Raw genomic sequence first — 14,305 nt, 5'->3', positions numbered from 1 at the left:
CACATCCTGTGTCAGTCTCTCTGTGTACCTTTTTAACTCATATTTCTCCCTCACCTCCTCTAGGAACTCAAACATGAAAACATTGTCAGACTACTTGACTATCAGGTAAATATGGCTTGTCTTCTCTTTTCCCTGCTCACCTGTCACACACATCATCACAGATATATGCTGAGTAACCACACAGCAATGCACAGGTGCAGTACTGGCGACTTTGCTGCCACATGTTGCATATGTTGACATGTTGCCTCGACATTGAGCGTCACCAGTCCACGTGATACAGACTTGGTTATCGGATGTTGTAGTTTTTCATGGTTCTACTAGTAACCTCAGTGACCTGAACTGGATCTGTAGTTAATATTAAATGAAAGTGTTCTTTATTCAAAGACATTATTCTAAAAGACTGAAACCTGGGTGGATGAGCAATTTCTTAGCATGATATTGATATTGTTTAACTAAATGCCATAGACTAAATGAATGTCTGAGGAATGAAAGAGGACCCACACAGCACATGCAATTAACTATTTGCTTAGATGTGAGTTTGCCTGAGTGTGTGTGTGCTTTCCTCCTCTCACTTTACTGACACCTGGCATACACCAGACTAGGGTTAGCTGATCTCTCACTATTCATGACAGATGGCAGGGTGCAGCCGGACAATGGCTTATGAAACACAGAGTCTGAGTAGAGTCTCACAGCAGACAGGCACCAGCATGTAAGGCTAACGACTTTAGATGATACATTTGAAGTCAGAGCCTTTTGTGGACCGCAATGTGTTACCTGGCATCGGCACAACCTGCTCCCTCTATTATCTGGTAAACTGATACTTACTGCATAGTAATAGACAGTGTGTTATTATTACAAAAGTACACATGGTCAACAATTCTTAGGTTTCTTTAGTACACAGACTCTACTAGCTATAACTTTATATAAAATACACCCTAAACTTGTCACTCTTTTGCCCCAGCACATGTCACCTCAAAATTCTGTGACTTTTTCAATGGCAATGAAAGCAGAGTGCCTAATATGGGATGGGTCCTAAGTCATTTGGGGGGCGGCTGGATAGGGGCCATGATGGGGTACAGTTTCAGACCCTGAGTTAACTGTTGTCACTGGGCCCAGAATTTCTTGAAGCGCAGCTGATTACAGGCCAAAAAAGTGTTAACCTAGTCTAAGAAATGAATTGATGGATTAATTATTCCCCATCTCTTTACGTGTTTTTCACACTAAGTTTATTCCAGTTACTGTACTTTTTGAAAATAATAATAAGCATCTATCTGGTTTTCTCAACAGGAAATGGGAGGATGTGTGTATCTCGTCATGGAGGTGAGTTGTGTGAGAAATATAATGGCCACCTCTGTGGAAATGAAAATGAAAAATCACATTCACTAACAGGGCAACATTATCAAAGCTTCTATTAAGATTCGTCTGTCTCAACTTTTCAGTACTGCAATGGAGGCGACCTGGCAGAGTACCTTCACTGTAAGTTTGCTACATCCTGTAGCGCTTAATATAGCTCAGGTCTCACTACTGTAAAGTTTTCTGTATCACCAGTGGTCAAAGCAAACAAGAGGACGTTCACACTCCTCAGTGTTGAATTAGAGGATCACACTTAGAGTTTGTTATCTGTAAACATGTTTGGAGCAGCTTACTGTTGCACTGGCAGGTCAGTTTGGCTTTTAAGAGGCTTGGCTAAGCTTTTTCAGTGTTTTGAAGAAATAATAGGATTTTGAGGAGGCAGAGCAGAACAACCATAGAATAAGGTTACAACAGGTCAGTGGATAAATGATTCCTAATTCTCCCAAGTGCTTAACATAGATTAAATTAAACCCCTAAAGTTATCCCCCCCAAGGCTTTTCCGAATAAATGATGTAGAAACCAGTACAAAATGAGGGGCCAAAATAACTCCCGGCTTTTATTTTTCAGTTTTGTGATTTTTTTTATTTTTTTTTGTGAAGTTTGAATTCTCAGAATGATTAAAAAAAAAAAAAAAAATCTCCTCATTTCTCATAGGCTATGCACCAAAAATGTCCCCTGCCTCAAGTTTCAAAACCTGCTCCAAAATATAATGACACAGCTGAGGGGATGGGGTTGATTTTTTCTCAGGCTGAATGTACCTCGCTGGTGTCTGTTCAAATACTAATATGGATCATTAGTCTAATTCTGTCACCTTGCCAGCATCTCCTATTTTGTAGACTTGTTCATTCAGTGTCCCTGCCAAGGAGACATATCCAGCTATTTGCAGCACAACACTCAGTCACTCTTGGCAAGGTTCACAGAGCACCCACATGACCCCACCCATCTGCCACTCACTTATCCCCTGGGCTCCGATGGAAAAACACTGCAGCTAGAAATACTGAATATACTGGGAAGGGGGCTGTGTGGGGGTGCTAGCATGTCTGACGGCCTTGACATTAATATCCAAATGAAGCCCCCTCGTAAACAAAATTCTCTTCCACGAAGTTTGAGAGCAGTGACGCTTATGTGATGAGAGTAGATCATCTTCCCCTTATATTATATGGGAGTTTCTGGTGAGAGTGTAGAAACAAACAAAGTACCTCACATTTTAAGTAAGATCAAGGACTGCAACTAACAATTATTTTCATTATAATTCATTTCTTGATTATTTTCCTAATTAGTCATTTCCATCACAATTTCCCAAAACCAAGGCTGAAACAGTCCAAAAATCCAAAAATATGTTGTTCAATGTATAGAATACTAGAAAAAGCCTAAAATATACACATTTGAGATGCTATACCGGCAGTAAACGTTTGTGCCTATGGCACTTGGGCGGGGCCAACATGCTGGGATTAAATGCAGACAGTGTGTGTCTACATACCATGCAATATGATAAACCTTCTGTGTACTGTCATGCTAACTTCCTCCTAGATCATCTTGTGAATTTCATCCCTCTGACCCGCAGCTAAGGGCACATTAAGTGAGGACACCATCCGAGTATTCCTGCAGCAGATCGGTCAGGCCATGAAGGTCCTGCAGAGCAAAGGCATCCTCCACAGAGACCTCAAACCCCAGAACATTTTGCTCTGCCACCCAGAGGGGCGCAGGTCCAGCCCCATCAATACATGCCTTAAGATAGGTAATGACTTCCCTTTGCAGAGTATTATGCTGCTTTCCGACCAAAAAAAAGCGATCCGGCGATTCTCCGCAGGGTTGTGCGATGGTGGGAAGGTCCCTGAAACGGCCCATTTGTGTCTTGTTGGGTTCTTTAGACCCCCCCAATGTCGTAGACTATATTTCATATTTATTTTAGACTATACTACTTTTTTCCGTCACATCGTTTATAGATCTCAAAGTTTCCGACCACACTTGATGGCAGCTTCATTTTACGGAGAAAAAGAAAAAGAAAAGAGATGAGCAATACCTATCTGTGCTCGTTGTTTATTATTGTTTCACAAACTCCTGGCCAGTTCAGTGCTTGTGTTTTGTTTTCTAAAACCTTCTTGTGGCAGCGAAGGCATTGATGTTTCCTGTTTACTTTACGGGACTCTCACACCGCCTCAAAACTGACTGCCAACGTAGGGCTCGTTTCTCCAAAATTTGAGTCGGTGTCAAATTTTTGCAGCAGGCAGCTGTGTGTTTTTTCCCCGTCTTGCGCTACCACCGTTCAAAATCAATGGAAAGACCTGTGCTTTTGCCGCACCGTCTGAGGGCCAACGGAGGCTGTGTGAATGCAGACTTAGAAGAAGTAAATGTACTGTGTAATGTGTTTGTGAAAATGCGTTAATTGATGGCGATGTTAGTTAATTTGTTACTGCACACACACATACACACCAAAGTGTATGACCCTCACCTTATTTCTCTCCTTCCAGCTGACTTTGGGTTTGCACGTCATCTCCAGACAAACACTATGGCGGCCACGCTGTGTGGCTCTCCTATGTACATGGTGAGTATTAAGATCTCTTACTTTTATGCTGTATGTACTGTGACTGTGTCCCTAAGCTGTAAACTGTGTTTGTCCGGTCACAGGCTCCTGAGGTCATCATGTCCCAAAACTATGATGCCAAGGCTGATCTGTGGAGCATAGGTACTATTGTCTACCAGTGTCTGACTGGAAAGGCACCATTTTACGTAAGTTGCACTTAAAAGCGTGCACACATACATGCAGATAAAAAAAACTGTAACATCACTCTTTTCAGGTGTTAAGGTAAATGAAGAAATCATTGTCAACACAGAACTGAACACGATGCATCCCTTTTACAACACAGAGAAACAGGATCCACATTGCAACATTAAAAACCACCTGCCTGCTAGGTGACACTCTCCCTGATCTCCAGTGTTAGTAGTTGGAAAATACTGGAACAGCTTGACTACTTGTTAGGAAAGCATCTTGTTTATAGATGGGGTGGGTGCGTGGAGGAAATGGATGGGTGCCATTTCTCCCGACCCAAAGCAAATATTGCTTCACAGCCCTGGGTAGTACTTTCTCCTGTTGACGTGGCTGCTCAGATGACACTGTTGAACTGTTATTTGCATAATGCAAGCTCAGTTGGGAAATATGAATAGACACATGCTAATGTTTTGTCTCGTTTTTGGTACCTTCTTTGTCTTAAGTCCATTTCTATCCTCATATGCGATCAGTTGAAGAAGAAGAAACATTCTTTTTCATTGTTTGACCTTTTGTACCTATTGAGGTTATTTATGTTTATGTTCAGTTGAATGCATTTTCTCTGAGAATGAGAGCAAAGATTGACTTCTATTTCTGTCGGGCAGGTCTGTTAGTTTAGATAAATCCTAAGGTCAGTGTGAGGTTAGCTGCTGCTGCTGCTGTTTACTTCGCTGGCATCTCTAAGCATTCTACTTTGCCCTTGATGGGATCACCCATACATTATTTATATTAGGATTATATGCTCTGTGGTATAACTGTTTTTTTTTTAAACATTTGTGTTAATGTAGTCAAATAAATAGCTTCCACTATACACTATAATTTATATAAATGCATGTTTGTAAGGATGCCGGTGCCTTAATTCGCATATGCTTATGTGTGTGTGCGCATGTGAGCAGTCATTCAAGTGTAACTCTTGTGTGTGTTTGTGTGTGTGTTTGTGTGTTTAGGCCAGCACCCCGCAAGAGCTCCGTTTGTTTTATGAAAGCAACAGGACCCTCCTACCCAGGTTAGTGGATGACCCCATGTCAACACACTTCTATACTACACACACAGGAAGATGATAGACGGGTGTAAACGGGCTTTACAGGGAGAGCTGTCCTCTCTGCACTCACTTTGCTGATGGGTGACCTGTATGTATGTGAATGATGTTTGGAGTGCACACGGACAGTTTCCAAACCACTTGCAAACGCATACACAGGCATATGTACACACATATGGGTAATTAGCACTCAATAAAGCCCATAGCACCACTAAAAATAGTCTATATGTGCAAGAAACGTGTACAGTCTCCTAATGGCTGATCATCGAGAACTTTCTCCATAAGCCACTCTCACACAGTTCATATTTGAAAATCTATGATAATCTGCGATACTAAATCGAGTTGTCCTGCCCATGATATATGTCTCTACACGAGGTGCTGTCCATGCACAACGTGAGTTGATATAGTTTGACAAATGCCCTTACAATCAGTTCTCCTGGCTATTTAAAGTCATTTTGAACACTGGATCACTCATGCTCAGAACTTGGACCTGGAAAGGGTTCAAAGGGATTTATGAATTGTTCTCCCACTGTTTTTATGATGTACTTTGCCAGCCTGTGTTGGTTTCGTAGCCATGCTTGTCTTTTGCAGTGAGAAAGCCACTTTATAAGACGCAGTGTGAGGAGGCATGTTTGTTATTTTCTTGTCATTCTATATATAACCTGCTTCAAGCTGCCAGCTAGTGACCTGCACAGTACATTTTCACATGTCTTACATAGCACACACACACACACACACACACGCACACACACACACACACACACACACACACACACACACACACACACACACACACACACACACACACACACACACACACACACACACACTGTCTGTGTCATGATAGCCTCAGAGTTTATGCACTGAAGCCGCAAAATAGATTAAAAATTCACTCATTTTCTCTGATCTGATGAAACACAAGTGACCTAAATATTATTTATTTTAGGACCACATATATCATGCAAAACCCAGTGAACACACTGAAGTAAAAAACATGAATATAGTAATAAATAAATATGAAATCAACATGTAAGCTACACATACTGTGTATAAAACAGCATGTTAGAAATTAACTCACTTAATGGTTTTCCCCTCTTTCTCAGCATCCCAAAGGAGACTTCTAGCAACCTAAGACACCTGCTGTTGGGGCTGCTGCAGAGAAATTACAAAGAACGGATTGGCTTTGGTATGCCTCTGCCTTTTAACATTCAGAACTGCTTTTCATAATTACATTTTAAAACACCTCTCTTACATATAAATATTTACATTTGCAGATGAGTTTTTTCACCATCCTTTCTTGGAGACGAAGTCATCCACAAAGAAATGTAAGGACTGTATCTTATTTGTTGCTGTACACCTCAGAATAAATAAAAGGAGCTGTACCCGGGGTTTTACTGCAAGCACATTTATGTTTGCTTTATGTATGTTTTCTTGACAGGCTCTCCAGCTACCGTGGTCCCCTTCCCCAGTTCAGGCTCGGTCAGTTCCTCTAGCAGCTCCTCCACATCCCATCTGGCCTCTCCTCAAGTGTGTTCACCTCTCTATAGTGGTTTTATAAAACAAAATCACTTGGTCAATGATGTGAAGTGTCCTTTTTAAATAAAAACAGTAAGCTCATAGTGTATTAGGTTTTTGTAATCTACCATAGTTATGATATTTAAACAGTTCTTTATTTTACACTCTCTTAGCATTCCGATGGAGAAATGCACCGAGCTCCGCCCAAAGCGCAGTATTTCCCTACACTGGACACCCCCGGCTTCCTGCTGAAAGATGTAGCCAATGAAGACAGTAGGAATACCTCAACTTACACAGAGGACTATGTCATGGTGCCTGCCCAGTTTCTAAGTAAGACATGTAAACCTTACTCTATAGATATTTGTAATTCTTTTTTATTGTTTGATTGTTTGTTTATCAGCAAAAAGAGTCTGACTATTTCTATTTAATGGCTTTGTAGGCGAGTGCACATGTGATGTCGAAGTTGGGTCACCCATTGAGAGTTGCCTCATATACAGTGGGTGAGTTGTCACTCAGACGGGTACACAATATCTTTGTCAGTTCATCAGGACCATAATGTCTAAGAATATGATTGAATGTGATGTTTTTTTATATGTACAAAACAGATTTTGTAAAACAGATTTGTTTATAGATATTTTCTAAATTAATGTTATTAAATATTTTTCAATGTGCAGACAAAGTTAACAAATCTAATTTTTAAGGAGCTCACTAGTGGCTGAAAGAGGACTCAGAAATGCAGGAAAGACTCCTCCACCCTCGCCCCTTCTACACTCTCCTTCCAAGCCTGTTAGGTAAGAGAACGGCAGGCAGGTTCAGATTTTGGTTGGTAAAAGATAAAGTGTTCTAAAGCTTAAACCTAACCATATTTGTATTCATTTTATGTCCAATATGACAAATTATGGGTTGAGAACGTGCTTTTACGTTTTTGTGAATTCCACTGTTATTTTTAATTGATTTATAAAAAATGACATTCCTTTGTGTCCAATTCCTTTCCTCTTTCATCTATGCAGCAAGCCTGTTGAAATCGTTCGTAAATGCAGCCCCTCAGCACCCATTCCTGTCCCAACTCAAATCCAAAACTACCAGCGTATTGAACAGAACCTGCAACCTGTCGGCATGCAAGGCTCCACCAGGCATGTGCCTATCTCTGCCCCCACCCCACCTCAGTGTCTTAATATTACCCATTCTTTTCTGTCTTTTTCTAACTATCTCTCATGTCATTCAGGGTCACACTCTGCTGTGCTAGCAGCACCTCCCCACAATGTGGAGGCTGTAGAGCTCCAAGTCCAGGTTTTGTCCTCAACTCCCCAGGGGTTGGAGGAGCCCGACCCCTGCAGTCCTCCCCACTAGGTAGTCTCCTCAATCAGCTTCTGTTTCACCTATTTAGGGAGTGTTTGTTAAGCATAGCTCTTCTACGGCAACTCTCTAGGTCACACTCCTACAGCTTAAAACTCCGATGGAAATTTGTCAGTGCAATGTCACTTGTTGTTGGCCACCAGAGCCATTTGGGTGTTAACAGAAATGACACCATCTGAAACATGTCATGTACGATACATTGCATGAGTTGTTTTGTGGTGATGTGTTGCGATTTTCTCTTTACCAATATTCCCCTCGGCCTGACTCACATCAATGGTTTAATCTTTATAATACTCTGCACTCTAGTGGGAATTACCCCAAAGACCTCAGAGCAGATTCTCCCGCTCAGCACAAGAACTGGACGGCTCGCTGGCTCTCCTGACATGCAGGACACCTCCAGTCCCAAGGTCGGCATCTAAAACATCTATATTAATACACACTATCATGCGCATTTCTTTCACAATGCACACAACATATTAGCTGGTGCAATTTGGTTTTGCCTCTCTTCATAACAGCAAAAGTAACTATTGCATTACACTTTCACACAGCTTACACAGCAGAATCAAATTGATCGCCTAATTATACGGTATACGTGCTAGTACATACAATATGTTTTCAAAACTGTTATTTGCTTTTAAACAGGGGGTTAATTCAAGAATGCCAAACCGAAGGAGGACAGTCCTAGACCTGCAATCCCTTGACCCATGTCCTGCTTCCCAGACCCACCTCAGCAGGAAATCAGCCAATGACAGTGGGCCTTTTAAAAGGTCTGACCGATTTATTGTTAATATATTATGAATATATATATATATATATATATATATATATATATATATATATATATATATAATGTTATATGATAATATAATCTACAAAATCCTTAGATAGTGGAATTAAATGTGAATGTGTATGTGTCTGCCTCACTAATCCACATCTACTAAAGACTTAATTCATATAAAAATGTGGCATGTGGCACCTACAGATGTCACACGGTATAAAAGATACTGTGCACTGTCTGATAAATTATTTAATGCTCTCGATGGTGTCTGTGGCTGTATAAAATGTCCAGATCACTGAGTGCAGGCAAGCTGTCTGACATGCTACTGAAGGCGGCCTTTGGAGCTCACCTTTTTGAAGAGGGAAGCAACGAGAGCCTCAACTGTGAGAAAATCATGGATATGGCAGGTACTGTTGGAACAAATAGGACCAATTTTCTACTGATGCTGTTTGTCTTTGTTCACCAGTATTTAAGACTTTTGTTTTTGTAGTTTAGAAAAGATGGGTATATATTTTACAGCCAAATTTTGAATTACCCTCATGCAAAGGGAATGCTTTATGTGATAGTGAAATCAATACCTATTGTGAAATAACCACACACATAATTAACAGGAAAGGTCAAGTGTTATGTTTGCAACATGTAGAAGTTACAAAGTGCATATTTTGAAGCATCTACTGCTATGACCATGACCATGTCATTTACTGGGCTACACACTTCTCAAGGACATCTTAGACATTTGACCTGAACTCTAGTTCTCTCCTACAGCTCCACCTACTGGTTGTCATAAAGGCTTTCAATACTCCGACAGCCCACCTCCTACGATTTTCACTATGGTTTCTCTGTCCAGAGGAAACACTCCTCCTGATACCACAAGGATGTTTTCAGGTAGATGTTCTAATGTGAATATTAACTTACTGTCTATATATTGCAGTTTTTTAGCATGTGTTGTAGAAGGTTTGTGAGAAGTCCCTAAATTAAGTAAATTTCTGATAGCCTCCAATGAGGCTGTATTCTTTTGTCTTATGAACTTCTTTCACCAGTTTAGAGTTAATTTACACCACATGTGCAAATTAAGTAAGGTGTAGTTATTCAATTAACATAATCTAAAGCAAAACACAAGCACTAAGAGCCCTTGTTAACCAGGTCAAATTTGAGGTAAACGGGCGCTCACTTGGTGGAGCGTGCGTCCATATGTAGAGCAGGGTGGCTAAAATAACACACTGTGATTGTTTACATTCAAGCTTTGAAATCAAAATAATAATAAAACAACACATAAAAAAGAGCCACCTTGTTATAGTCCACCTAAAACACGTTAGTTACTCCCACATCAGTTACATCAGTTACTCCCATGCTCTCTTCATTACCCGTATTTCCTCTGTTCAGGGTTCAGCTGTATTTGTTGTTGTCTGAAATGCAGGCTCCCCCAGCTACATTAACTCAGCCTGGTTACTGAACAGTCGCCTTCTCCGGGAAGGAAGCCGTAGAAACAGTGAGACTGAAGCCATGGACGCGACTCCACACAGCAGTCTGGTCTTTCACCCTCCAGATCTCCCAGAAGATACACTGATGGAGGTACAGACGAGTACTATGAGACGATTCTGTGAGGTGAACCCTCCAGGTTGTTTTGAAGTTACAGTATTAATGTACATTTGAAGATGCAAATTTAGATTTCACATCAACAGTTTCAGCATTCACAGTATGTGTTCCTTTCACAGCAGGCTCATACAGATGCTCTGAGTGACCTGCGATTCACTTTGGCTTTTGTCCTGTGTGTCATGGAATTGGCTTCTTCCAAGGACTCTGCACTGGATTCCATCAGCAGTCCTGATGTTTCTTTTCTAGAGCAGAGCTTGGTAACGGATCAAATAAGCCTCCTGAGTAAAGAATGGAGGTGAGAGTTTTTGTACATTTTCTTCATGTATATATGTTTATAAACAATAGGTCCCTTCTTTCACAAATGTGCTTGGGAATGACTGCTGTTTCTTATGTGCATATTCCAGCTATGCAGAGCAGTTAGTGTTGTACATGAAAGCTGAAGAGTTTCTGTCATCAGCACTTCACAATGCTAAAGAGACTATCAAACAAGGCCAACTTCTCCCCTCTGCTACAGTCAAACAAGGTGAGACCAGTGACCTCTGGTTCTGAGTACTAAGCACTCTGCTTTTGTAGACTCGAAAGGTGCCTGTTAAATATTTGTAGTTTGTAGTCCTTCAGGAAGAACAAGAGCTTTTGGGTGTTACAGTCAGTGATGTTACTCTAATCTGACCACTTTTTTCAGTAACAAGTAATCTAACATGTTACTATTTCCAAACCAGTAATCAGATTAAAGTTACTTATCCAAGTCACAATGTGTTACTACTGCATTTTTGCCATTTTCCTTAGTAAAAAAATATATTTTTGCTGTATTCTTGCGTCTCGGGTAGTGAAGTCACGCATGCAACTAGTCATGTTTTCAGCGTGAGGACAGTTCACGTGTACCACGCAGCGACTCAAATGTAAACAACAACGGGGGGAGGGGAGAGGGTGCGGGTTTCTAGCTGGAAATACACTATTTTGAGTTTGTGTCAGCTAAAGATGGCAATATTAAGGTCCGTTGTACACTCTGTGCTGGTGGTAACAAAGTGCTATCTAGCTACAAAAACACTACGTCAAATTTGTAAAAACATTTGGAGTCGCAGCACTTTGCAGTCAAACATACAAAGCAAGTCCAGGTGGTGCGAAGCAGGGAGCAGGAGGTCCCCCACCACCCAAACAACAAAAGCTGAACTTTGGTGCAAAACCAGTAAGTGGGGGAGAGTTTAAGAAGTTGGTCGGGCAGTATGTTGTAGAGGAAATGCTGCCCTTAAACACTGTTGACTCGCTCTCTTTCGTGCCATAATAAACAAGATCCCCACTACTATCAATGTCGAGCTGACTCACAGTAAACCGGTTGTCCTTTTTAAGTTTTTTTAGACTGTTAGACTGTTGCCACAGTTGACTGTGGCAACACTGGTCTAAAAAATTGAAAGCACTAAAATTGTGAAGAGACCAGTGATCCATCTAGGTAGTCTAACTGAGTGAGAATTGACATTCCATGTTAAAGAGTGATGACAAGGGTCAGTTTATCTCTGAATAATGAAATGTATTTGCATACTGTATTTCCTTTGTGCAGTGCTCAGGAAGCTGAATGAATTGTACAAGAGCTGTGTGATGTACTGTCGCACCCTCAACCATCGCCTGCAGACCTTCTTGCTTGACAAACAGAAGCTTATGGACCGCTTCAATGGACTTACAGCAGAGAAGCTCATTTACAGCCACACTGTGCACATGGTGAGCTCACCTCACAGCAGGGGATGTTGATATTCACTTAAAATCAGGTTCCTTCCAGCATATATCCAGTATGCAACTTTATCTTAGCCCTAATGTGTGTGTGTGTTCTTACTGCATTCAGGTACAGTGTGCTGCTCTAGATGAGATGTTCCACTATGGCACCGCATCAGTCCAGCGCTACCACAAAGCCCTTTTGCTGATGGAGGGTCTGTCCCGGATCATCACAGAGCAGAAGGACATTGACAGCATTGATAAATGTATGTGGCAGCACAGTGACACACAAACAACAATATAGTAGTTTAATATGCTAGAATCAGACCACATATGGATTCCTCATGTAAGTTTGCCTAGGTTTTGACAAGACTGTATTCTAATCTTATTTTTTAATCTCTCTGTTCTCAGGTAAGCAGTGTATTGAGCGACGCCTTTCTGCTCTGCAGAGTTAAAAGTAGCAATGAGCTCTACAAATGCATTATCTTGCCTCATCCATCTGCCCTCAATGTAGATGGATCCTCCTAGACTGTCAGTACACAAGCACTTTGATCTGTCTTAAAGGAAATGACCACTGGAGCATTTGCTCTTATCCCCACACGCCACACGTACATAAATGCACAGAAATGTCTGGAAGTCCTGTTTTGGACAAGTTCTTTAAGATGTTGAAATGTCATGATTGTTTGAATACTTGGATCAGGTAAATTGTTCAAAGTATTTGTTTTGTTTTTGTTACAGACTGTATATAATGGTGCCTTGTTTTGTGTTTTGCACATAGAATAATCAGATTAAATAATTTATTTTAAAAATGTTGTACTTGAAACAATGATTATTTAGTTGTTCTTATACTCTGTATTTAAAGCTTTGGTGTTATGTGTACTGTAAAAGCCTGGATATTTTGAATGAGATGACCAAATGTGTAGCAGTAATAGGAAATGTGCCTGCTTTTTTCTATTTTTCATCACAGCAGAGTAGTGGATGTGAAGATAATGAAAGTATGTTTGACCTTATACAATATAAGTCATATAGATTTACATCATAGACTGCATTGCAATAATAATGTTGACACTTGAATGGGATTTTAGTTAAACAACAACTGATCCAAGAAAGCCCTCTGTCAGGTGGTGATGTACTCAGTCATGGGATACTTTGGGTTATTAACTGCATGCCACATTGCAAGTGTGTGTGTGTGTGTGTGTGTGTGTGTGTGTGTGTGTGTGTGTGTGTGTGTGTGTGTGTGTGTGTGTGTGTGTGTGTGTGTGTGTGTGTGTGTGTGTGTGTGTGTGTGTGTGTGTGTGTGTGTGCGCGCGCGCGCGTGCATAGTTTGTATTTTCCCCCAGCTGTTTGGATTAATGGAAAAAGATTAATTTGTGAATGAATTTGTACATGATTTTGCCTGATAGTACAATAGTTTATTTAAATGTCTTATTCAATATTTTGTGAAAATGTGTTAAAACGGAAGTTTGTTAGAATTGATTTAATTGCCTTTTCTACTAGTATTTTATGACTGCCAGTCAGATTTGCCAAAACGAATTGTTACTCACTGTGTGATGAAAATAAATATTTATTGTTAAAACTATGAATTCTCTGTTCTGTTGTACTTTGCATGCAAATGCTAACTCAGTATACATGTCTTGTTTGCCACAATATTTGACTTAAAATACAATTTTGACCTTTGTCGTTACAATTAAACTGTTTCCTGAATTCCAGAATTCCAGGGTCCAAATAATTTATTTAATTTGTGCGTAATCACTTTCTAAGAATTACATACAAAAATAGGCCTCTTGACTTAAAATAATGCTTTTAACAACGTAATCGTTTCATGGTTTAACCATTTCCTGGAGACAGATCGACATCCGGGTTACACAAAAGGTTGCTGCGGTCGCCATGTTGCTGAATGAAATTAGCTCCAAAACATTGAATAGCCGCTAGCAATATCGATATTTTATTTTTTCGCGGAATAACATTTGTTACAGCATGTGCTTTATTGTAAATATGACTTATGATTTATGAAACTACTGCAGAGGCCCCGTTCCCTGTAAGTAACACCGTTGAGGTGATAAAATGTATTTATTTATTGGCAGTTGGCCTGCTAGCAATAACAAGCTAACATCTTTAGCATTGGCTAGCACACGTCCGGTAGCAAGGGTCATTCTAATAGCTCAAATGGCACAGACAGTATTATTCTAGACATGAA

General features: G+C 40.4%; 2 protein-coding genes across 6 annotated transcripts in view; both read left to right on the top strand.

Annotated features, from left to right (window-relative positions):
- Nucleotides 1–12,852, top strand: part of ulk1a (unc-51 like autophagy activating kinase 1a) — a 13,581-nt gene extending 729 nt beyond the window's left edge. For 2 of the 3 annotated variants that reach the window (XM_032517328.1, XM_032517326.1), the window contains 25 exons: nt 64–105; nt 1,288–1,320; nt 1,440–1,476; nt 2,918–3,091; nt 3,825–3,898; nt 3,982–4,083; nt 5,068–5,126; nt 6,263–6,345; nt 6,434–6,484; nt 6,598–6,686; nt 6,848–7,004; nt 7,114–7,174; nt 7,376–7,465; nt 7,685–7,807; nt 7,900–8,024; nt 8,337–8,437; nt 8,673–8,797; nt 9,094–9,215; nt 9,574–9,693; nt 10,226–10,380; nt 10,524–10,699; nt 10,809–10,927; nt 11,960–12,117; nt 12,239–12,374; nt 12,520–12,852. In XM_032517328.1, coding sequence (XP_032373219.1) covers nt 64–105; nt 1,288–1,320; nt 1,440–1,476; nt 2,918–3,091; nt 3,825–3,898; nt 3,982–4,083; nt 5,068–5,126; nt 6,263–6,345; nt 6,434–6,484; nt 6,598–6,686; nt 6,848–7,004; nt 7,114–7,174; nt 7,376–7,465; nt 7,685–7,807; nt 7,900–8,024; nt 8,337–8,437; nt 8,673–8,797; nt 9,094–9,215; nt 9,574–9,693; nt 10,226–10,380; nt 10,524–10,699; nt 10,809–10,927; nt 11,960–12,117; nt 12,239–12,374; nt 12,520–12,563 — 2,556 coding nt within the window. In that variant the 3' untranslated portion in view covers nt 12,564–12,852. The remainder of the gene's footprint in view (nt 1–63; nt 106–1,287; nt 1,321–1,439; nt 1,477–2,917; nt 3,092–3,824; nt 3,899–3,981; nt 4,084–5,067; nt 5,127–6,262; nt 6,346–6,433; nt 6,485–6,597; nt 6,687–6,847; nt 7,005–7,113; nt 7,175–7,375; nt 7,466–7,684; nt 7,808–7,899; nt 8,025–8,336; nt 8,438–8,672; nt 8,798–9,093; nt 9,216–9,573; nt 9,694–10,225; nt 10,381–10,523; nt 10,700–10,808; nt 10,928–11,959; nt 12,118–12,238; nt 12,375–12,519) is intronic. The other variant, XM_032517329.1, reaches the window with a different exon arrangement.
- A 1,108-nt stretch (nt 12,853–13,960) lies between these two features.
- Nucleotides 13,961–14,305, top strand: part of ep400 (E1A binding protein p400) — a 31,902-nt gene continuing 31,557 nt past the window's right edge. For all 3 annotated transcript variants that reach the window (XM_032517270.1, XM_032517274.1, XM_032517267.1), the window contains exon 1: nt 13,961–14,146. The gene's annotated coding sequence lies outside the window, so the exon portion shown is untranslated. The remainder of the gene's footprint in view (nt 14,147–14,305) is intronic.

Source organism: Etheostoma spectabile, chromosome 5 (assembly GCF_008692095.1).
Source record: "Etheostoma spectabile isolate EspeVRDwgs_2016 chromosome 5, UIUC_Espe_1.0, whole genome shotgun sequence".
NCBI classification, from domain to species: domain Eukaryota; kingdom Metazoa; phylum Chordata; class Actinopteri; order Perciformes; family Percidae; genus Etheostoma; species Etheostoma spectabile.
Note: the sequence above shows the minus strand (reverse complement) of the source record. Positions and strands in the feature narration are given on the sequence as shown.